General features: G+C 38.5%; 1 protein-coding gene and 1 pseudogene across 1 annotated transcript; one reads left to right on the top strand and one right to left on the bottom strand.

Moving 5' to 3' along the window:
* Window positions 1–23,462, bottom strand: part of LOC137005151 (uncharacterized) — a 1,346,463-nt pseudogene that overhangs the window by 140,950 nt on the left and 1,182,051 nt on the right.
* Window positions 8,570–13,718, top strand: LOC137006988 (zinc finger protein 570-like). Its single transcript, XM_067368203.1, has 3 exons — window positions 8,570–8,620; window positions 9,187–9,343; window positions 11,205–13,718. Exons 2-3 carry the CDS (start codon window positions 9,187–9,189, stop codon window positions 12,113–12,115), a joined length of 1,068 nt encoding a protein of 355 aa, XP_067224304.1. The 5' UTR covers window positions 8,570–8,620; the 3' UTR covers window positions 12,116–13,718.

Raw genomic sequence — 23,462 nt, 5'->3', positions numbered from 1 at the left:
AGGAAGGTTACGAACATGAACTCACCATAATCCTTGAAACCTCACCTTTTTTCTGTATGAAACCTCAAAAAGCATTTTCAGAGGTGAGGCCCATGTACACATCACATTTGGTGCAGTTCACCGTAACAATACACGTACATCCACTTGCACCTGTCTTTTTGAGACAGCATGATAGGCCAGTGGTTGGTCTGGGCCAGTATACTGGCTGTGGTTGCAGGTCTCTGATGTTGATTTAATCCATAATACAAATGCCATGGCAGTTCTTAAAGGTGCTCTAAGCGATGTCACACGATTTTAGGCCAAAACATTTTTTGTCACCTACAGCAAACTTCTCCTCACTGTCCGCTAGCTGCCTGTCCCCTGAACACACTGTAAAAAAACGCAGTCTCTGTAGTCACCACAAGCTCTGAAAATGGCAAAAAAAACAAACTGGTGCAGCCTGGACCACGTAAAAATAAACATCGCCCCAGCCAATAACCGACAAGCAGCGTACTTACAATTTAAGCTACTTACATTTTAAATGCGCGTTCATGACTGTTTCAGGAAGCATGGAGGGGGAGGAGGAGGGAGGGTCTAGCTAGCCTCTGTTTTGTTTGACAACACTAAGAACGTCAAGAGGAAGTTACTCCACCCAGGATCGCTTAGAGCACCTTTAACATGCGACTAATCAACATTATATCACCAGCATTGATGTTGTTATTGTTACAGCTTAACAGACTGCAGCTGACCTTTGTTAGCTAGCTAACCTATTATAATAATGTCATTCCATTATTGCGCAGTCGATTTACTCGATTTAATCGATTTACCAAAAACTGATTTCATAAAAACTTTTTGGAGTGGTAAATATGTCATCATAACTTACCTGAAATTATGTTAACAATTTTTTTGTGAATGTGACATGGGCGGGTCCTTGTTTGTTACTGACGTTTTAGTTTAGTCTGTCAGAAATCGTGCCACAGAAAAAAACTGCATGTCATGTGACTCAACCAAAGCACATCATCGGCTAAACTAAAAAAAAAGTGAACATACATTATTTAATACTACTGTGTGACATTAGATAATCCACAGCTGTTATAGTTTCAGATAGTTGTGTTTGAGTTGCATTTTAGCACTATTACTACCCACTATTCTTCATTAAATGTCACTATAAATTTAACATTTATACTCAAACACAACTATATAAAAATAAAACTGTTCTTTGTTTTTCTTATACATTTCATTAACTTTTTAATCTTCTTTACAGATTTTGAGACTGATAGTCACAGTCTCGAACAGTGAGAATCCGAGCCAAATGGACACCGAATCGAAGTCTTGTGAAATCATCCTGGAGCCATCCAGGTTTCACTGTGGAACAAACAAATAGAAAAAGTGCAACAGGGTCATACCTACATATTCAAAAACCTGTCTACAAGACAATTCAATGGAGAAATCAATTTAACCACCACACGCAGCACCACCATCACCCAACACACAACAACAACATCAACATCACACACAAGTGCATTGACACCACAAACACATACAATCACACAACCAATTGAAGGCACAACAATAACCATCAGAAAGGTCTGTCCAAAATGTCACACCACACAGCACACATAAACATAAAAGAAACATTTCACAGATGTGTGACATGTAAAATACTCAGAAAACAATCCAGCAACATAACAAAATGCACTGGTACACTCATTTTTTTCAATTGATGAACAGGAGTTGTCTCTAGCAATCCCAAACACAGTTTTAACCAAATTCTTGAAAAATGAAAGAGACATCTCTTACCTTGACACACAGAATATTGAAGAATATCTACTCACTTGTGGTCCTCTCACTGTCAGATACACATCTGACAATCATGTAACTGACATGACAAAACGATGACACACCTGATAATGAATTATGCAGAATAACCAATCAGGTGTCACTGTCCACAAACCCTGGTGAAAAAAAGACACGCTGCACCAGAGGAGCACACTGTCCTAAAGCAAACACGGCCATCAGAACCGTAATATACACCAAGCCCATAAGAAGTTCTTTTTTTTTTTTTTTTTTTAAGATATGGTTTTGTTTTGCTTTTATTTTGTTATTTAAGTTGTAGTTCAACTATATATGTGTTTATAGTGTTTTTCATGTTAACTTTTCAATAATGTTAAAATGTTTTTATTTACAACTGTTTAAAAGATGTTTCCCAACAATTGTGTTAAAAAGTTTTATGTTTTAAAAGTTTAAAATGTTTTAATAAAAAGTTGAAAGTTGAAAAACAGTGTCTTAAATTTGTTACCTACTAATTGTCCAATAAAAAAATTGGGAACTTCAATATTGTCACAGATCCCTTGTCTCCTGGACTCCAATTCCCATGATCCTCTTGTCTCCTCACCTGCACTCACTTCCCTTGTCAGCTCCCCATCAGCACTCATCATCTACACCTGGACTTTCTCATCAGCACTCCCTATTTATATGGACTCACTCCCTTCACTCCTTGTCTGTTCTTTTATGTTATACATTGTGTTTGGATGTTGTGTCTCTCTCCGTTGTATCAATAAAACCCATCAATTGTGGAAGTCTGTAAACACCTTGTCTCTCAACACCGACACGTAACAAATATTGTTGTTGAACTTTTTAGATTTTTTAAGTTTTCAGAACAACACACTGTTCAATAACAAATTATCAAAACAAATTCATAAACAAGTTACAGTTTCACTTAAACAAATGTATCTTATAAAGACAAAAATTAGAATTTACAATATTCTTTAATAATTGAGGTAACTTTTATTTAGGTACTGCTTTAAATCTTTTATCAATGTAGTTATATGCATATTAAATGCATAGATGCATATATACATTTAAATTCACTTTACCATTACTTCATTTATTTTTTCAAATGATTTTCCCCTTTTAAGTGATTTTTTTAACATTGTTATAAATATTTCTCATTAAGACCTCAATCCTAAATTCACGCCACCTCGTCTTTACCGAAATCTTGAGATGACTGACAACACGTGAGGTTGAATTATGCGTTTCAACTAAATAAATAGGCTTGTTTGAGATGCGAATAGCCTCGCCTATAATGTAGGCTTCTAAGCTCTTAGCTGTGTAGCTATGACATTTAGGTGAATTTTGTTGGACTAACATGTATTTTTATGAAGATTCACAGTTATTCACAATTCCTAATATATGTGACTCAAAAAGCACAGTAGCCTATGTTGTACAAATGGTAATTTAATTTTTACAGTGTAGTTACAAATTCAAATGCATACAAATTTGTTATAGCACGTTAAAACTTTTGTAAACCAGTTTTACATACAAAATAAACAGCATAACTACCCTTGCGCTTCTTTGGTGGTGGTGATGGCAGCAAGGACTCAGATGAGCTCATCTCTAAAATAAATTGCAATATTGCCATGGTATTATCAAATCAATTGTGAGGTTTTGACCTGCATCAACAAAATTGTAGCAGAAACTGAAAGGTGAAAATTTAACAAACCTTGGACGTAGTCTTCATAACTTTTCTTTTTTGGTGCATTCCTTAGTCTTTGAGACATAATGGCCTGTGGAAGGAACTAATGAAAGATTTTTTTATGTGATCTTCACTCAGTGAAAAACAGTGAATGAATGACAGTCCTATAATCAAATACAAGAATGTTTAATTCTATAGGCATATATGTGCTTGTTTATTAACTGATATCTGCAATATTCTCATCCAGAAAGGTTAGACAGGACCAAGTTTCAGTTAATCCTTGAAGACATGGAGAAGGGGGAATATGGCAAATCCCTGTGCATGTGGTAAACACACAGCCTTCCTATGCAGATAAAATGCCTCCAAAAGCTTCCTCTTCATTGTGCTAAGGTCACTTTCCACCATATATACAGTGTTAATCAGCTTTGACTCGCAAGGTAGATCAAATAAAATAGCTGCTTCGTGACCTTTTGGTCAATAACATCCACAACCAACATTCCATCTTGCCTCTTTCCCCTCATAAGCACAATTTGCTCTGTCTCCAGCATGAAGCAGTGATTTGGTGCCTTGGCCGATATGGAGTACAGTTTGCACCTCCATTGCTTCATGTTGTGTGTTTGCCTTTTCTGCCAATCTTTTAGTGACCTGAACAACTGGATTTTTGCTCTTTCAACCCAATTTTTTATCGACTGAAGGTGGTTCTCAAACGGAAAGCAGGACTCATTCAAGGAGCACTTGAAGTTGAAAACATCACCAGCAATGTGTTTGATGTATTTGTGTCCACTCTGGATGTTGTATGTTGGAAACAGTTTCAACATACAGTTCAGAAGAGGTATCTACAAAATGTTCCAGAAGTCCTCTTCTGACATCATTTTCATCTAATACATTCCAATTCAACACATCCAACAACACATCCTGCAACACAAGTGGTCCTGTATACAACAGAAATTGCCGTAGTTCTGTTGCTTTCCAACAGTCCAGTTCAATGAGAGATGTTGGCTGCCTGGCAAACACAGCTGGCATCATTCTTGCTATTGCCATAGTATAGGGCAACCAGAAATGGCTCAGCCTTATCCAGTTTTGCAAGAATACTCCAAAAATGTTTTACTGGACTTGAATATTGGCAGACCATCTATATTGATAGTAACGTCTATACTGCCTGTAAATGATGGGTTTTGGGAAAGGTACTGGAGAATTCCCAGCTCTAACCCATAGTATGTATACTGGCCACCACATATATTCTTAATTTCAAACCCTGACGGGGTTGCTAGCAGTGTTCTGTCTTTTGGAAGTGTATGTCCATGTTTTCTTAAGATTCCAAGCAGCATATTTAGCGCACTTGAAGTGCGTTCAAGTTTATATGGACTCGATTTTGACTGAGGGAACCAGTCTACTTCATATGTACACTTCAGGCAGCTCCAAAACCCACAATGCAAGCCAATTTACCCACCACAAACAACTCTATTTGTATATATAATAATTATTTTTTAAAGTATTTAAAACACACATATATACATATAGAATGCTGTATTAAACAATTTTGTAAGGGGAAAAAAATAATAAATCAGCTCCATTGTGGATTTCAAGTGATCAAGATTCCAGTTCAGCCCATTGCAAAAGTTCCGCCAGTATTGGGCACTCGTGCAACGCAAGCAATGATGTACATCTGAGTCAACGAGACTGAGGGAAGTTAGCGAGGGAAGGGCATTTAAAGCAGCCCAGGACTACAGGCGCTCTATTATCATTTTGTGTCAGATTGTTGGATCTTGAGGGAAAATCATATATTATATATTGCATTTTGTTATATATTGTGTTGACAACTGATCAACTAAATATTTACCATCTTATATTCTGCATTACTATACTCTCATTCAGGCGTAATAATCAAGGAACTTTGCTGCCGTATCATGGCTGCAGCAGGCGCAATGATATTACGATATTACGCCTGAATGAGAGTATAGTTCCTAGCCATATCAGCCTAGAAAATCGCAAATTTTCATTTTCTGTCGGTCTTAGTACACGATTTAACTACAGAAGAGTCAAGTTTTAAATAGGAAAAATATCAAAACTCTTTGGTCATTTTTAAGCGCGATGCTAACGGTCTAATCAGATTCAATGAACTATGCTAAGCTATGCTTAATGTGTTACCGCCAGAACCGGAGATCGGCTGAATGGATTCGAAAACGGTAAAACTCAACTGTTTAACTCTAGGGGAGTTGGACAATGAGCCTATTTTCAAAAAAAGTGGAGTGTTCCTTTAACAGGACTATATGCATGAAACCATTCAGAAAAATTTGGGCACAAATGGGTTAAATCCTGTTCTGCAGCAGGTTCACTGGCCCAACAATAAAAAAAATAAAAAAACATAAAGGGCCTATAAAATAAGCCTAGTTATTATTTTTGCTGTTTTTGATACATGTAACCTAAATAAATAAGGTTAGGAATAAGGTTATGACACAAAAAGCTACTAGATTAACTCACTTAAATTTTAAATATTGTTACACAAGTACTGTAAAGTAATAAAATAGTAACAAATAATCAAATTACAAGTAATAGCTCAAATAAATACAACAGAATAAACAATGAAATAAACAGTGATATTTTTTTTTAACAGGAGATTTTCAGGTACAGAACAGGTATCAAACTCATTCAGAATCAAATTTTAACAAACATCCACAAAATACATGCAATATTAATGTGATCTGATATGCTGCATCACGAAGAGTTTGTAAAGATCCATTTTGAGAGTAATACCCTGGACCTCTGTAAAGCCAAACATGTTAGTAGTGTGTCAGTCCAGTCCTCCACAAGCCTGCCCCAACAGTGGCATAAGCCAAGAGGCAGAAAAATAACACCGCTGCCAGTAACAGATGTTGTGGTGGAGAAGACGAAGACAAACTGAAAACGGAAACCCATCTTCTGTCACTACAGCAATGACAGGTGAGTTGTTTTTTATACTTTATAAAGACTAAATATGATAAACCATGTAACATACAGTGGCGTTGGAGTACCAGTCCTTTTATGACACAAGTAGACAAGAATTTTGTATATCGCAGAGCCTTGACTGAAGTGACGGATGAGGATTTGGAGTTACTGAGAGGATTGACAAGTGGATTGAGCTACCAGGTAAAACTTGATACATATTAAGATTAATTTATTATCATTTATGCGCAGACACAGTTTATTACAAAAAACATTCATAATATATAACACAAGAAAGGTTAAAAGGTTAAAAATGGTATACAAAATGCTACTGTGACAGGCAGAGAGAAATCATGGTCACATGGGTTAACTCAAAATCACTCTGTTTACTCTGCAACAGTAGAGAAGTCCATAACCTCCCAATCAAATATAAAGATACTCTTCTGTTTTCTCTAACTATAGCCAAGAAAATAATTCTACTAAACTGGAAATCCAAAAATGTTATACATATTAAACACTGGATTAATACTCTTACAGAATACATCACATTATATACATACACCAATAAGAAAACTATGTCCATATTTACAAACATCTGGAACCCATTTCTACAATATTCAATTTATGAGTTCATGTGCCCATATAATAATGGAAGATTTCACAGACAGGGCTTAGCTTAAGATAGGACTAGTCCTTACTTCTATTATGATATTTATTATTTATTTATTTATTTATTTATTTAAGATGTCTGTGAAAGTTATTTTAAGGGATAATTCAACTAAAAATGAAATTTACTCACCCTCGATTCTAAACCTGTAAACATTTCTTTGCTGAAGACAAAAGAAGATATTTTGAAGAATGTTTGTAACCAGTTTTCGAGCCCCATTGACTTCCACAGTGGCCTGGAAGTTTCTAGTATGCCACGTAAGAAGCTGATTATCTGTTTCAGGTGAGCTCAACTCTGTAGGACAGTGCAGGCCTCCAGGAGCAGGATTGGACACCCCTGGACTTAGTTCTTAGTCACCAAAACTGACAGAATTAATAATTAGTGAATTACACGCACTGTTTGCTGACACTTGAGTGATTCACAATGTATTTCCATATTTCGTGTTTCTGCAGAAGTCAGTCATGTGCGCAAAATCATGAGGGTGAGCAAATAAATCTCATTCTTCATTGTTCATATAAGCAACAGAGCAGAATACCGTTAATCTTTAGATACTTAAGTTATGTTTTAACAGCACTTTTTCATACAGGGCCATGTGGGTTTGGATTTTATTTTCCCTTCATAATAAAAACCTTCATTTAAAAACTACATGTTGTGTTTACTTGTGTTATCTTTGATTCATATTTAAATATGTTTGATGATCTGAAACTTTAAAGTGTGACAAACATGCAAAAAAAAAAAAAAAAAATCACTTTTTCACACCACTGTATTTATTGACATAGTTTTAAAGCTATTTGCTAGCCTGTTTGTTGGCCTTAAAACATCTTAAAAATGCACATATGTACACCAGGGAAATGTAAATTTTCTAGGGGAACATGCCCCTGTACCCCAAAACAAACAACATTTTCTGACCTCGGTAATTATGAAACCCTGCATACGGCCCGGCTTATATTCTATCTAATGAAATCTGAGGTAAACGTATTAAATGGGGCCAAACGCGTTTGAATGTAAAGGTTTGTGTCTCGTTATTCTATTAATAACTATCTAATACTATCTAATACTTCAAATCTCAAGGTTAAATCAGAAGATTTTTTGTAAAAATGTTTCTGTAACAGCTGCCAAAAAATAGTATAGCTCCAATAGTATAGTATAGCAGGTTTAAAAAAAAAAAAAAAAAATCAAAACATCCCCCTTCTGTTTTTTCACAAATATATTAAACATTGATTGTACCATATTTGTTACTGTTTTAATTTTTAATATACAAAAAATATCTGGTAAAATAGTTGGATTTCTGGATACAGGGTTGTATTATAGGATATAGATAGATAATTCCTTTTTTTTTTTTTTTTTTTTTTTTAATTAGATGTAGATTCAAATCCATGCTACATACTCCGATACAGTAGTTGGCGGTATGCACCTGATAAGTCATGGTTGCAATCTAAAACTAAGAAGAAGAAGAAGTTGGATTTCTATGCACTTCTGTGATTGTAGACAATGCATGACTTTTATTTTGGAGTGACGACATGACGTCATAATACAGCGCCGCGCTCCTGCATCTGCTGTGATTCTGCTGAATAAAGGTTTGTTTTAAGAATTTAAGCTGTTTTAATCGACATAAACAGTTTTGTAGTTTGAATAGTTTTACCAGCGATGTTAAAATAGTTTATTTACTATCTAATGTAACATTGTTATTCTTTATCTAACAGTAATGAAGGATATTTGTGTGAGTAAAACTCATCCACTGATGAGAAACAGTAAACCTGCGTCTCATTTCTCTCTATATAAATCATAAATCAGTTTATCATGAACACGAGTTCAGTCTCTGGAGGGTCATGATGGAGAAACTGAACTTTTCAACTCCGAGTCAATTGAATCAAACACTTTGATAAATGATTCAGTGAATCACGACTCGTGCTGCTTAAACATGAACGAGAACAACAAACACTAACAAACTAACTTATCATGTTTTCATCAAAGTGTAATCATTTAAATATAATCTATAATTAATTAAATACTAAAATGTAGATCATAAATGCCTGAAATATGAAGTTTATTAATTTGTAGTGTTAGTTTTGAGTGTTTTTTTTTTTTAGTCCAACCAGGTCATTGAAGACTTTTAACTCTGTTAATTTGTCTCTACTTACAGATGGAGTTTATTAAAGAGGAGACTGAAGACATGAAGATTGAGTTTATTAAAGATGAGACTGAAGACATAAAGATTGAGTTTAATAAAGAGGAGTTTGAAGAAATAAAGATTGAAGAAGCTTTCAGTGTGAAACATGAAGATACTGAGGAACAAACAGGTTGGTTTTATTCTCACAGCTGAACTCAGTCATTTGATCCTTATTAAAATGTCCAGCTCTACAGAAATAGAGAATATACAGAAGTATAATCTTACAGATAATATTACAGAATCCATTCATTCCAGTATAATATCATTCAGGGTATAAATTCCTCTTTAATTGATCATGAAATGGTTTAATTAAGATTTGCACATGCTGAATGAATTTCCAGTTTCAAACGATTATTAAACAGCAGCACAAACGGTTAATGCAATTAAATTAAGGGTGTACAAAAGAGGTTAATATAGCGACAAAAAAAAAAAAAAAGACTTGCATTTAATGGGTTTTCTATTCTTTTGTACATTTAATTTGATGCAGACACTAAAATTTGATTTCTGGTCTCTAGCCCTATGAAAACAAACACAGTAACTGATATTTTTTATTTGGGCAGATCAGCTCCTCCAACCAATCTGTGGTTCAGTCAGTGTGCCCACTACAGGGCACTATCAGTGAAGCTCCTCCCACAGCAGTCACATCAGCAGTAAAGCTCCTCCCACATCACTCGCATCATCAGTGATTTGCAGTTAATTTGCAGATTTGCAGTTAAACTATGAAATGATACATAATGTTCTTTTCTAACAGAAACTCTGTAAAGGGAAGTTTGAGAAACTTCATACTGATTGTCAACATCAGATCAAACTAAATATTTACGTATTTTACATTTGTTTCATATCTGCTTATGAGTGTTACCAGAATTTAGGCATTTCCAATACTGTTTTCAGTTGTTATTTTTAGGAATAAACTGTAACACCAAAATGTATGAAGTAAATTAACTTTCCAGAATGGCTGACAGGGTTGTGAGTGTAACTTGAGCAAAATCTCTTCTTACAGTAACTTTGGTAACAGGGTTGATGAATGCAGTCATTCATTTGTGTAAAAACTGAGACAATGGATTGAGATTATTTTATTGTCCTCTCATCATACTGTAGAAAAAAGCCCAGCTGATGTCACTTCCTGGGCGTCACAGTTTTAGAGGTGCCCTAGATTCAAAAATTGAATTTACCTTGGCATAGTTGAATAACAAGAGTTCAGTACATGGAAAAGACATACAGTGAGTCTCAAACTCCATTGTTTCCTCCTTCTTATATAAATCTCATTTGTTTAAAAGACCTCCGAAGAACAGGTGAATCTCAACATAACACAGACTGTTACATAACAGTCGGGGCCAATATTTGCATATGCCAGCCCATGTTATTATTAAAGGTATTACACAAGGGCAGCCAGTAACGTCTGGATGTGTACAGCTGAATCAACAGACTAGGTAAGCAAGCAACAACAACAGCGAAAAATTGTCAGATGGAGCAATAATAACTGACATGATCCAAGATATCATTATATTTTTAGTGATATTTGTAAATTGTCTTTCTAAATGTTTTGTTAGCATGTTGCTAATGTACTGTTAAATGTGGTTAAAGTTACCATCGTTTATTACTGTATTCACGGAGACAAGAGCCGTCGCTATTTTCATTTTTAAACACTTGCAGTATGTATAATTCATAAACACAACTTCATTCTTTATAAATCTCTCCAACAGTGTGTAATGTTAGCTTTAGCCATGGAGCACTATCAAACTCATTCAGAATCAAATGCAAACATCCAAATAAATGCTATACTCACATGATCCGATGTATGCATGCAGCATGCATGACGAACATCTTGTAAAGATCCATTTTGAGGGTTATATTAGCTGTGTGAACTGTTTCTAATGTTTTGTAGCAGTTGTCTATCACAACAAGTCTCAATTTTATGACCTTTAACTTCATATTTCCCTCTTTATTTTGATTTACTGAAAATGAAATAACTTTTTTCTCTTTCATTTCAGAGCTGATAGACGTGAAGGAGGAGAGTGAAGAACTGAGTGAAGTGGAGGAGAAACATCATGACAAACCTGGAGAAAAACCTTTGAGTCGCTTAAAGACTAAAAAGACATATCTAAAGAAAAGTGCCAAGAAATCTACAACCTGCACTCGGTGTGGAAAGCGTTTCTCAAACAAACAAAGTCTTGATGTTCACATAAGAGTTCATACAGGAGAGAAGCCTTTCACATGTGATCAATGTGGGAAGAGCTTCACACAAAGAGGAAATCTTAAGAGTCATATGAAAGTTCACACTGGAGAGAAGCCACACACATGTGATCAATGTGACAAAACATTTCTAAGGTCATCAACCCTGAAGAGACACCTGAGAGTTCATACAAAGGAGAAGCCACATTCATGTTCTGTTTGTGGAAAGAGTTTTTCACAGCTGTATTATTTATATCAACATGAGAAAACACACACTGGTGTGAGAGAATATGTGTGCTTTGAGTGTGAGAAGACTTTTACTACAGCAAACCATTTAAAAGTGCATCAGAGAATTCACACCTTAGAAAAACCTTTCAAGTGTTCACACTGTGATAATAGATTCAGTGTGTCATCAAATCTGAAAAAACATGAGAGGATCCACACTGGAGAAAAACCTTACAAGTGTTCACATTGTGACAAGAGATTCAGTCAGTTAGCACATCTGAAAACACATGAGAGGATCCACACTGGAGAGAAACCTTACAAGTGTTCACAATGTGACAAGAGATTCAGTCAGTTAGCACATCTGAAAACACATGAGAGGATCCACACTGGGGAAAAACCTTACAAGTGTTCACAATGTGACAAGAGATTCAGTCAGTCATCATATCTGAAAACACATGAGATGATCCACAGCAGAGAGAAGCTGTACACGTGTGATCAGTGTTGAAAGAGTTTCACTATTAAAAGTCACCTGAAGATACACATGAAGATCCATGCAGTGGAGAAACCACATCACCACAGTCTGAAATGAAGTAGTTAATTTTTTATGTGCTGAACAAAAAAATCTCTTCTGTGCCACAGCCAAATCTCTTCTCTCCAGATAGTTGGCGCCATGGGCGACAAGTTTTATTTATTTATATTTTTTGCAGTTACAAAACGTATTTTTGTACCTTTAACGACCCAGTGGTCCGCTGGCGGGACTGATAGAGTGTTATAAGGTTAAACAAGTTTTTTAAATGAGTATGCCATCTAACTAATCTTTTATTATGCTCACAGTGTGTCGGTTAAATGAATTGCAATATTAATTTAATAATAAAAGTAGCATAATAATAATAATTTAACAGCCCTGCTTGCCCATCCGCTATACGCCACTGAGAAGGGATAAACGGAGTTCAGGCAGAGAATGTCCCATTGACGACATGATGTCTGGTAATAGTATAGAAATTTTGTCGCCGTGCATTGATCCACGTGCATCTGTGTTTTAGTATAATTTGAAAGATGCACGGACACAACTGCACGCGAGACACGTCCAGGTGCGGAGAGTGAAGTACACCCGGGGCTTGATGGCGCGCTGTCTTTCTGTGCTGACGGGCAAAGAATTATCTTTGAGAGGCTTGCACACTCAACTGTGCACGAGATGGAGCAGAACGTGGGAAATGACATATACCCGGGCCTTAACCACTTCAAATTGTAGTGGACTGGAGCTGACAGCTCACTTTGGGAAAAATACCCCCCAATGTCCCCCATGTTATTATGTCTTGACATGTAGTTTAACTGTTGCTGGTTGATGTGAAAGGCATTCTGGGATACCTGGCTGTCACAAGTACTCTCTCGATGCATCTTCGATTAAAGTCGGATCAAGAACACATTCGGGGATTTGAACTGTACTTGGCTAGATGTAAACTTTGAATTGGATCAGTACTCGGGCAGCAGCTAATGACGTTTCACAAGAACAGACAAGAACGCATATTAAATAATGGATAACTAATGAATGAATGAGGCATTTATATAACACTTTACTATGTACTACTGTACACCGTAAGTGCTTCACAATCACATCAGGGGTCGCTCCTCATCAACAACCTGGATAATTCAACAGCAGACACAGAGTAACAGCACCAAGATCAAATCTGTGGTTTATTGATAAAGAAAGCACCTTTTTGAAAATTTGATCTGACGTTGTCGGAGTTGTGAGATCCAGACGATCACTGGGCGTTCAGCGCTCATGTACCCCGCCGAGAGCAGCCTTACCTCGGCTAGTCCTTCTGATGATTGCCGCTGACTCTGATGACTCTGTAGTGGTTAAACATGAGATATAATTCATCTTTTGTAACAGGCAATCTTTGGTCTCATTAATCTATAATTTGTTCCCTGGAAAATCGTTTTGGCTGAGGGGAAAGTAAAGTTTCATAACTTTATATATTTAGGCTATTTAACTTTACTGTTGTAGTCTATTAGAGCGCTGACTTTAAACGTTTGACTGAACCGTTTGCTTTAATGTTTATTGTAGCTTCTTATACATGTAAATGTAAATGTACTTTTTGCTTAGATTTTTATAATGGCTGTTATTGATCATTAAAACTGACATTTAACAAAACGAGACAGAGTTGTGTTTTATGATTGCAAACTATATGCACATATTGACTGAACCACATATGTTTAATATTTTAAAAATGTAAATGAAAAGAGGAAGTTTTATAGTTCTGGTTTATACCATTCTGGTGTTTTATAGTTTGTTTGGTTGTAAATATACATGTAGTGAAGATAATCATTGACTGCGTTGCCTGAACCACATGCATGAGTATTAATATTTTAATTATATTGTTGCCTAAAATATACATACAGAGATAAGTGGCATGGCCAGAATATCAAATGTCAAGTGTCCCCAACTAAGCAAACCAAAGGTGACAGCGGCAAGGAATCCAAACTCCCAACAGGTGATAAAATTGAGAAAAAACCTTGGGAGAAACCAGGCTTAGTCGGGAGGCCAGTTCTCCTCTGGCAAAAAGTGCTTTGTTACAATTCAGGTAACTATCATAAGTCCGATAGGATCACAACATTTAAAGTATTTAATCCAGTTCCATCCAGTTGAGGATCGTATTCATCACACCGTTATGGACAGTTTGTTGAGGAACTGTGCCACTGGCTGTCGTGTCGATGAGGCCTTCACAAAGGATGATCTAGTTGACTCAATCTCTGCTGATAGTTCAGGGCTGCGTTGTGGTTGTGTCCAGGTGCAGGTCCTCGATCTCACCTGAAAACGGCCTGGATCTGGTTGACTATGGTAACCCTCTGGATAAAGAGTAATTTTAACGTATGCCATTCTTCTTCTGATGTAAGGAGTACATCTGGTGTTAGAGGAAGTGTTCCCGGTTCCGGCTGACCTAATATATGCAGCCTAATAATCCTTTAATGGATTGGAAATATAAATTGATAATGTGTTATTGTCACAGAGACGAACTCCATGGTTCCCTCCTCTGACCATCGGAGGGAGCCATCACCTGAATACTAACACTCACACTTGCACTACATTTCCCACAAGCCCATACCTTGGACTGATTGCACCGCCAGCGGTAACCTATAACCTGGACTACACCTTACACCTTTGTACATCTCAAAGTCTTGTTTTGCCTAGGTGAACATTTCTGAGCGTTATTTTCCTGTTTGATTGCCTGTTGCTGACTACCTCTGACCCCGTGTCCTGATCCTTGCTGCCAGCCCTTTGATCCCTGCCTGGTTACTGTTCTGTGAGTGATATCTGCCTGTCCTGACCTTCTGCCTGTTATTTGACCACGATTCTGTTTGTCTCTGTCACCCCTGTTTGCCCCTGTTTGACCAAGCCTGTACGACCACTCTGTTTATAATAAAAGCATGCAAATGGATCCCAGCCTAAGTGATGATTCATTACAGAAGACTTCGCCAAACCCAGATCCAGCTGCTTTCTCTCACCTGTGTGACAACATGTCTGCCCAGGCCAGTCAGCTGGCTGCTCTCTAGCACCAGCTCAACTGTCTCACTAATCTCACGGAGGAACTGGTGAAAGCGCTCCAGGGCTTGCAGCTCACCGCTCCCGCAGCATCTCCACCGCCTGCCGCCATTGCACACGTGGCAGGGAGGCTGCCGACGACTAATCCCCGCCTCTCTCTGCCTGAAAAGTTTGACGGCGATCCAGCAAGATGTAAGGGATTTATCCACCAATGTTCCCTCTTCATCAATCAACAACCTGCCTTGTTTAGTACTGACGCCGGTAAGATCGCTCTAATTTGTTCATTGTTTACGGGGAGAGCGCTTGACTGGATTACAGCAGTGTGGGGAGACGATGGATCTGCTTTTCCCTCGTATGAGTTCAGAGAGGTGTTCGATCATCCCGGTGACGGCAAGGGGGCCTCATAGAACTTACTCAGGGACGGAAGACGGCGGACGAATATGCTCTGGCTTTTCGTACACTTGCAGCACAGACCAAATTGATCAAACTCACTATCCATATCGATAACCTTATCCATGCCCGTAAAGCTGTTCCCAAACGCAGCCCCCACGCTCCTCCAGCGGCTGATCTAGAGACCACTGAACCAATGCAAATCAACACTTACCATCTGTCTGAGGAGGAGAGAGGTCGCCACATAGCTCATCGTCTGTGTCTGTATTGTGGCAGCCATATGAGAAACTGCCCGGTGCATCCTTGCCCTGAAAGCCCCCGTCCAGTGAGTGATTCAAAATCCCACTATTGCTCAGATATGTGTGTTTCTGTACCCATCAAACTAGTGTTTAACGACGTTCATCTTGAGACCTCCTTATTACTGGACTCCGGGCTGCGGGAACCTTCATATTGCAGAGCTATGTTGATCAGCAGAAAATCCCATTAATTGAAAGTCTCTCTTCTCTCACAGTGGAAGCTATAGATGGGCGGCCACTGGGCTCAGGAAGCATTAATCCCATCACTCAACCTTTAACCATGCAGATCAGCATCTTTCACACAGAGCGCATCCAATTCCATGTCCTGCCCACATCCACCTCCTCCATCATTCTGGGATTACGGTGGCTTCGCACTCACAACCCACACATCTGTTGGAGAAAAGGACAAATCATCCACTGGAACAAACATTGCTAATCCAAATGTCTACCTCACTCACCTCCTTTTTGTATTAGAACCATCCAGGCTACTGAACCCACTGAAATCACCTGTGAGTCGGCAACAGAAATTTCCCCTGGCTTACAATGCCCCAGCGAATACCAAGGTTGTAGTCTTCAGCAAAGTCAAAGTCAAAGTACCTTTATTGGCAGCAATGCTCCACATAAAACACATAACGTACAACAACACTCACCAACAAAAACCAACCAGCAGAGAAGGAATTCACAGTACTCCAATGTACTTAATGTGCAAATGAATAAATAAATAAATACAAGACACGATCAAGTACAAAAATGCAACTTGTGCTAGTTATTACAAAGTGCTAAGTGTTATTAAGGTGCCTCACAGCTGACGGAATAAAAGATATTTGCATCCTCTTTGTTTTGCAGCTAGGAACTCGATAGCGCCGCTCAGAGGGCAAAAGCTCAAACTTTATTCTAAGGGGATGAACCTGTGATTGAGCTATAACTCTAGCTTTCCTCTGGACCTGTTTTATGTATAACTCCCCAGGTTGAGCCTGACTTCTCCTGGAAATCTTGCTCACCACTTTGACCAGATTACCAAGTCTGTTTTTATTTGTCAGGGAGAGGCTACCAAACCAAGCAGCAATACAAAAAGATAAAACCGATTCAATAAAAGCACGATAAAACAGAGACATCATTTCTGAAGAAACATTAAGTGTTCATTTTCCTAAGGAAGTACAATCTTTGTTGGATTTTCTTTGAGACAGCGTCAACCAAAGGTTCAAAACACAGTTTGTTGTCTAAAATGACTCCAAGATATTTGTATGTCTCCACAAGCTCAATGTCCGTGCCTTTAATGACCGTGACTGTAGGAGGAGGTGGTGTCCTACGAAAATCAATGATCATGTCCTTAGTTTTAGATACATTCAACTGTAAAAAAGAGCTATCGCACCACTCTACAAACTCACTGAGGACTGGCCCATGGCCCCGCTCATCCCCTGATAGCAGGCTGACAATGACAGAATCATCAGCGAACTTAAGTATGTATCTGTCCAGGTACAAACTGCGACACTGGTTTGTGTACAGGATGTACAGAAGAGAAGACAGACAGCAACCTTGGGGGGAACCAGTGGATGTAAAAGTGACTTCAGACAGGGTGCTGTTGGCCCTTACACTCTGGGATCTGTCTGTTAAAAAAATCCAATAACCAGCCCACCAAATTCAAATCAAGGTTAAAATCCGCAATCAATCTCTCAGCGAGCAGGAAGGGCTGAATGGTGTTAAAAGCAGAAGTAAAATCAACAAATAAAAGTCTAACATGAGTCTTTGCTCTATCCAGGTGGCTAAAAATAAAGTGCAGTAGTGTGATCACAGCATCCTCCACGCCCCTGCCAGACCTGTATGCAAACTGCAGTGGATCTAACTGATCTCCAACCTGCAGTAGGACAGCCTCTTTGATAATTTTCTCAAAGCTTTTCATAACCAATGAGGTCAAGGCTACAGGTCTATAATCATACAAGAATTTTGGGGAGCTGCACTTGGCTATAGGCACAATAATGGAATGCTTCCAACTTCTGGGGACTCTTTGTTGTGACAATGACAAATTAAAAATGAACTGAAAGATATAACAGAGTTGATCAGCACATGTTCTTAATAATTGCCCACAAATATCATCTGGCCCCGGACTTTTTGATCTGATGTGACTGAAAATGTTAGCCACAGAACTACTGTCAACAGTAATGGATGGAGCTTCCTTTGTGATAGCCCTGATACCTTTCATTTCATCATTAAATTCTGAATTGTTAAATCGAGAATAAAATACATTAAATTCATCAGCCAAATGTTTATCAGATGAAAAGCCATCAAGGACAACTCTATTGGCTTTACCATTGGACCCAATCAATGTTTTCATTCCTCTCCAGGTTTTCTTTAAATTATTACTTCTCAAATCTGCCTCAATTTTTTCCTTGTACCTTAATTTAGCTTTTTTAATTTCAGCCCTGATCTCTTTTCTCACAGCCCTCTCTGCATTCACATCACCTTCATTAAAAACAGTTTTTCGTTTGATTAGCAATTCTTTAATGTCCTTGGAGATCCACTGTTTGTTGTTTGGATACACCTTAACTTCCCTATTCGGAAGAACAGAGTCTTTGCAAAGAGATATAACTGCAGACAACGTCAGTAAGATCATCAATATCAGAACAGGAGTCCTGAAACACTGTCCAGTCTGTGCACTCGAAGCAGGCTTGTAGCGCTGAAGAGCTATCCTCAGTCCAAACCTTCACCTGTTTTCTGACAGGCTTCTCCCTCCTCAGCACCGAGGTGTAGGCGGGTAAGAGGTGGACAGAGTTGTGGTCAGAGGCGCCTAGCGCTGGCCCCGCCTTGGACGTATATGCGCCTTTAATGGAGCCGTAGCACAGATCAAGAGTTTTATTACATTGTGTGGGGCATGTTACATACTGATAAAAGCTGTTCAGTGTTTTCTTTAAGTTACAATGGTTAAAATCGCCAAGAATAAAATTAGGAGCGGCAGGGGAAATAGACTGAAGTTTGTTTACGGCTTTAAAAACAATGTCCGCGGCGGATTTGGCATCAGCTTTGGGGTGGATATAAGCCACAGTCACAAAAATCTGGGGGAACTCTCTGGGGAGATAGTACGGCCGTAGTGAGACAGACAACAGTTCAATGTCAGGGTGACAAATCCGCTCTCGCACAGTAATATTGTTGCACCATCTGCGATTTATATACAAACAGACCCCTCCACCCAGCATTTTATGTGTCACCTCACTGTCCCGGTCCAGGCGCAGAGGGGCTCCAAAGCCGCTGATCTCCAGTGCCGAGTCCGAATCCGACTCAGTGAGCCAAGTCTCTGTAAAAGCCATAAGACACCCGTCCCTGTAGTCCCGCAGATGCAAAACATTTGCCCGTAGTTCCTCAGTCTTGTTCCTGAGGGACCGCACATTAGCCAGTATGACTGAAGGCAAAGGGATGCGATTCCTGCTCAGTAGCTTCCTGGTTCGCTGTTTCACACCACCCCTTTTCCCCCGCTTCCTGGTTTGGCCTTGTTTTGTAAAGTTAATGTTTCTATCAATAAGTAATTCCAAAGGCAGATTCCCAGTCAGTAAATTGATGTTGAAGTCTGTCACGGCAGGATGGCTCCATTGTAATCCCAATAGGAATTCACGGGTGTATCGTAATGTGTGCTGCTGGTCGCTCCAAACTAAGTTTAAAACAAACACTAAAAATAGGGCGTAAAAATTACTTCCATCCCTCAGATACTCAGCAAATGTTCATAAAACAGACAACATTAAAACAGCACACCACAGAGGGGAATTAAAACCCTAAAAGACGTTTAAAACACAATAACACGGACACGAGCTAAAGCTGCTTGTCGCCGCAAAACAGCGCCACCATGAATGATGAAGGTACGTGTGTCCCAGTTACCTCCTCATCATCCGCACGACTGTGCGTTTGATCTTATTCCAGGAACATCACCACCCAAGGGTCGCATCTTTCCGTTATCTCAACCTGAGATACTTGATCCGCATCAGAGAGGGTGATGAGTGGAAAACTGCGTTCTCTACGGCTACTGCTGCACTATGAATATCTGGTTATGCCCTTCGGCCTGGTCAGTAGCCCATCTGTATGTCAAGCGTTTATTAATGACATATTCAGAGACATGCTGAACAAATTTGTGATCGTATACATTGATATCTTGATCTATTCAGATAACACGGAGGAACGTATAACCCAGGTCAGACAGGTTCCCCAGAGGTTAATCCAGTACCAACTCTACGCCAAAGCAGAAAAATGTGAGTTCCATAAAGCACCCACGTCGCCACGGACGAGAAGAAGGTAACCGCCATCTTGATCTGGAACAATACACTAAAGGAACTACAAAGGTTTCTAGGGTTTGCCAACTTCTACCGCCGCTTCATCTGAAATATCAGTACCATAGCCTGTCCACTTACTAGCATTGTGAAGAAGGGGCAAAATTGACTCAAGTGGTCTTCACCTGCCATTAATGCCTTCCAGGACCTTAAAGAACACTTCACCTCGGCTCCCATTCTCCACCATCCAGATCCCTCTCTCCTGTTTGTTGAAGTGGATGCATCCAACACTGGTCTCGGGGCTATACTGTCTCAAAGACAAGGTAATCCACATCTGCAGAGTGCAACTGCGATGTCGGTGATCTGGAACTGCTGGCCATGAAAGCTGCCTTCGAGGAGTGGCACCATTGGCTGGAGGGGGCTACACATCCTTTCGTTGTCTTAAAGAGGTTTTTTAGTTCTTCTTTTTAGTTGTGATATAAAGTTTATATCGTTTTAGGTGTTTTAGGATGCAAAACAATTATTACAATAAAATAATAATATAATAATGTTTTAGGCCTAGCTATATAACTATTCATATGACAATAATATCCATATAGGCTATTGTAACAAATGCACTCGGGGAAAAAAAAAAAAAAAAATATATATAAATATATATATATATATATATATATATATATATATATATAGAAGAGTTCAGATGCAAAACCCTCTAAATCCATCAGACTTCTTTTCTTTTAAATGAGCATTTTTTATCAGGCTCCTACAATCAGGTTCAGGAGTTTCATTTTAAAGGTAATGATAAGGTTATTAGTTAGTGAAAAATATAACTCTTTTGCAAAAATGTCACTCTAGATAATTCATTGGTTTTTAACAAGTTAGATTTTCTTTTGCATCAAAACCAGCTAAATCCACTAGTGCTTTTTTTGCAAAAACCTCTAAATCCACCTATTGGGACAAGACATAGTAAATACTTGAAAAATCACTAAAGATGCAACTAGAAACACTGAAAAAGATGAGAGCACAATCATTTCAAACCTAAACAGTAGACAAACCTTGTTACAGGGGTTGAATGAGATCTGCAATTATTTGCCAATCCCACCCCATTTCTCTGCAGTCACCCTTCTGCCCTGTCTGAATACAGGCAAAAATCCCAAAATATATAAAAAAGAAAAGATTCACACATTATAACCACAATGGCACAAAATGGCAGCATATTTATTTTAGCTACAAAAAACAGATGTTACACAAACAACCCAACATTAAAAATACATACATCTGTCAAGTGCAGTAAGTCAATAACATTAAATTGACATTAATAAAATATTAACAATCTAGTGTCATTTCTGATATTTGGGATTTAGATTCAAGTAGATTTCAACAATGTAAACATTGCAAACAATGTCTGCAAACAAAGCTTATTAGATTCAAACAGTGTTGTTTATAATCAAGCATGTATGTGAGAACAGTGCAAAACATTCTAATAAAAACTAATAAACATTGAAATAACAGTCTGAATAGAAACATCAATATTCCCCACGCCTACCACAATCATAACGTGCTTTGTGCAAATATAAAAAAACTTATCCTATTCAAATAGTTTAGTGTATAATCAAGTAGAACAGTGCAAAACATTCTGAAACATCAATATCTGTGCATATAGTGTAAAAAGCTTATCAGACTTACGTAGTGTAAAGTAATATTATAATGTATAACTCAAGTATAAATAAATTCAGTGCACAAAACAGGTATACAGGTTAAAATTTTGAAAGGCCTCAACAACTGTCTGACTAAGATGTTCCAATATAAACTGAGTATCATATTTACGTAGATTAAAATACTTCATGAAATTTAAAGCAACATTAAGATAGCAATAAATAACAATAACAATAAATAAGACTTGACTTCTTAGTCAATTGCCAATATCTTAAAATAGCTTACACTAGCAAATAAAACACACATAGTACTGTGCAAAAAGAGGACATCTCTCAGGCACTTTTAGATGCTGTCATTCATTCATCCTCACCATCTTCAAGGTCTTGTTCAATGTCCTTGTCACCATCACTTGCAAGGATGTTTTCATAGAACTCGTGCACAGCTTTTGGCACTCCCAGCTCACCCAGCAGCTTCAAGACATCAGTCCTCTTTGCTTCCTTGATGCAGTTCACATCCGGAAGAGGAGCCGGCTTGAACTGACACCATCTCTTACCTCGCTTCAGCACAGAGTGCTGGCAAAATTCACCAGCAAACACAGGCTTAATCCCCAGCTTATCTCCAGAGATTTGCAGCACTCTTGCTTCACTTATTTTGAATGATCTCTGAGTTGTTGTGAACCTGGCTGCTGCTGCTTCTTTGAAGTCATAGCACTGCCAGTCCTTCCCATATCGATGGACAGTGCCATGCTTCTGCAAAATGTTGTTATACTCTTCCGGCAACAGAATAGTGGTATGCTTCCGGATATCTTGCTCAATCCTTCCAAACACTCTGTCAGCCGGAAGGAAACTGTGCCCTCGTATAGGAAAGAAGTAAGTGATGTTGAGCTGAGGGTACAGCTGAGAACGCAGGGCAAACAACATTGACAGAACATTAATGTTTTTATTCTGGCTGTAGCAAGAGTCGGAGAACAGGCGGAGGCTCTGATACTGGCGCAGATCAACTCTAGCCACTGTGCTGAAGTAGTGTTGGAGAGCTGAGGCAACAATGTTACTATCCTTTGAATTCTCAGATTCCAGCCAGGTGTACAGATTTATCTCATGCCGACTCTGGGGTTCTCCTCTGCCACGGTGACGAACCACACCAAATACATAAAAGTATACCTGCCGTGAGTAATATGTTTGACCAATAGCAGACCTAGGAAGGACCAGGTTCTCCATTATGTCGAAGCAGACAGTGAATGTATCACCCACATCATTTAGTGTGTCATAAAACTGACGAGCTCGGCGACGGTGAAGTGTGTAAAGAAGAATCTTACTCCGCTTCTCTTCTGCAGTCAGGTCAGGATCATTGATTGCAACGCGGAATTTGACACATGAAGAGCACACATCTTTGGCAGGATGACCAAAGGCCACGTTGAAGTCATACACAAAGATGCTCCAGTAGAGTGAGTAGGAAACTTGTTGATGATTCTGCTCAAGAAACATCTGATGCATTTTTGCAACACTCAAATCACTTGGTAGGAACTTTCTCCTAGGTGCACCATGGCGGGCATAGTGACTTGCTCTACAATTAAAAGACTGTATGTGCTTTTGAACCATGTCCTTCTTTGCAGCTTGCTCTTCATTTTCCCTGGAACCACCACGATTTTCGGGATGTGCATTGCCCTTCTGAAGCCAGTGCTTTGCAATACCTTGGACTCTGTCTTTCTTGACACCC

The sequence above is a fragment of the Chanodichthys erythropterus genome, chromosome 3 (genome assembly GCF_024489055.1).
Source record: "Chanodichthys erythropterus isolate Z2021 chromosome 3, ASM2448905v1, whole genome shotgun sequence".
Classification (NCBI taxonomy): Eukaryota; Metazoa; Chordata; class Actinopteri; order Cypriniformes; family Xenocyprididae; genus Chanodichthys; species Chanodichthys erythropterus.
Note: the sequence above shows the minus strand (reverse complement) of the source record. Positions and strands in the feature narration are given on the sequence as shown.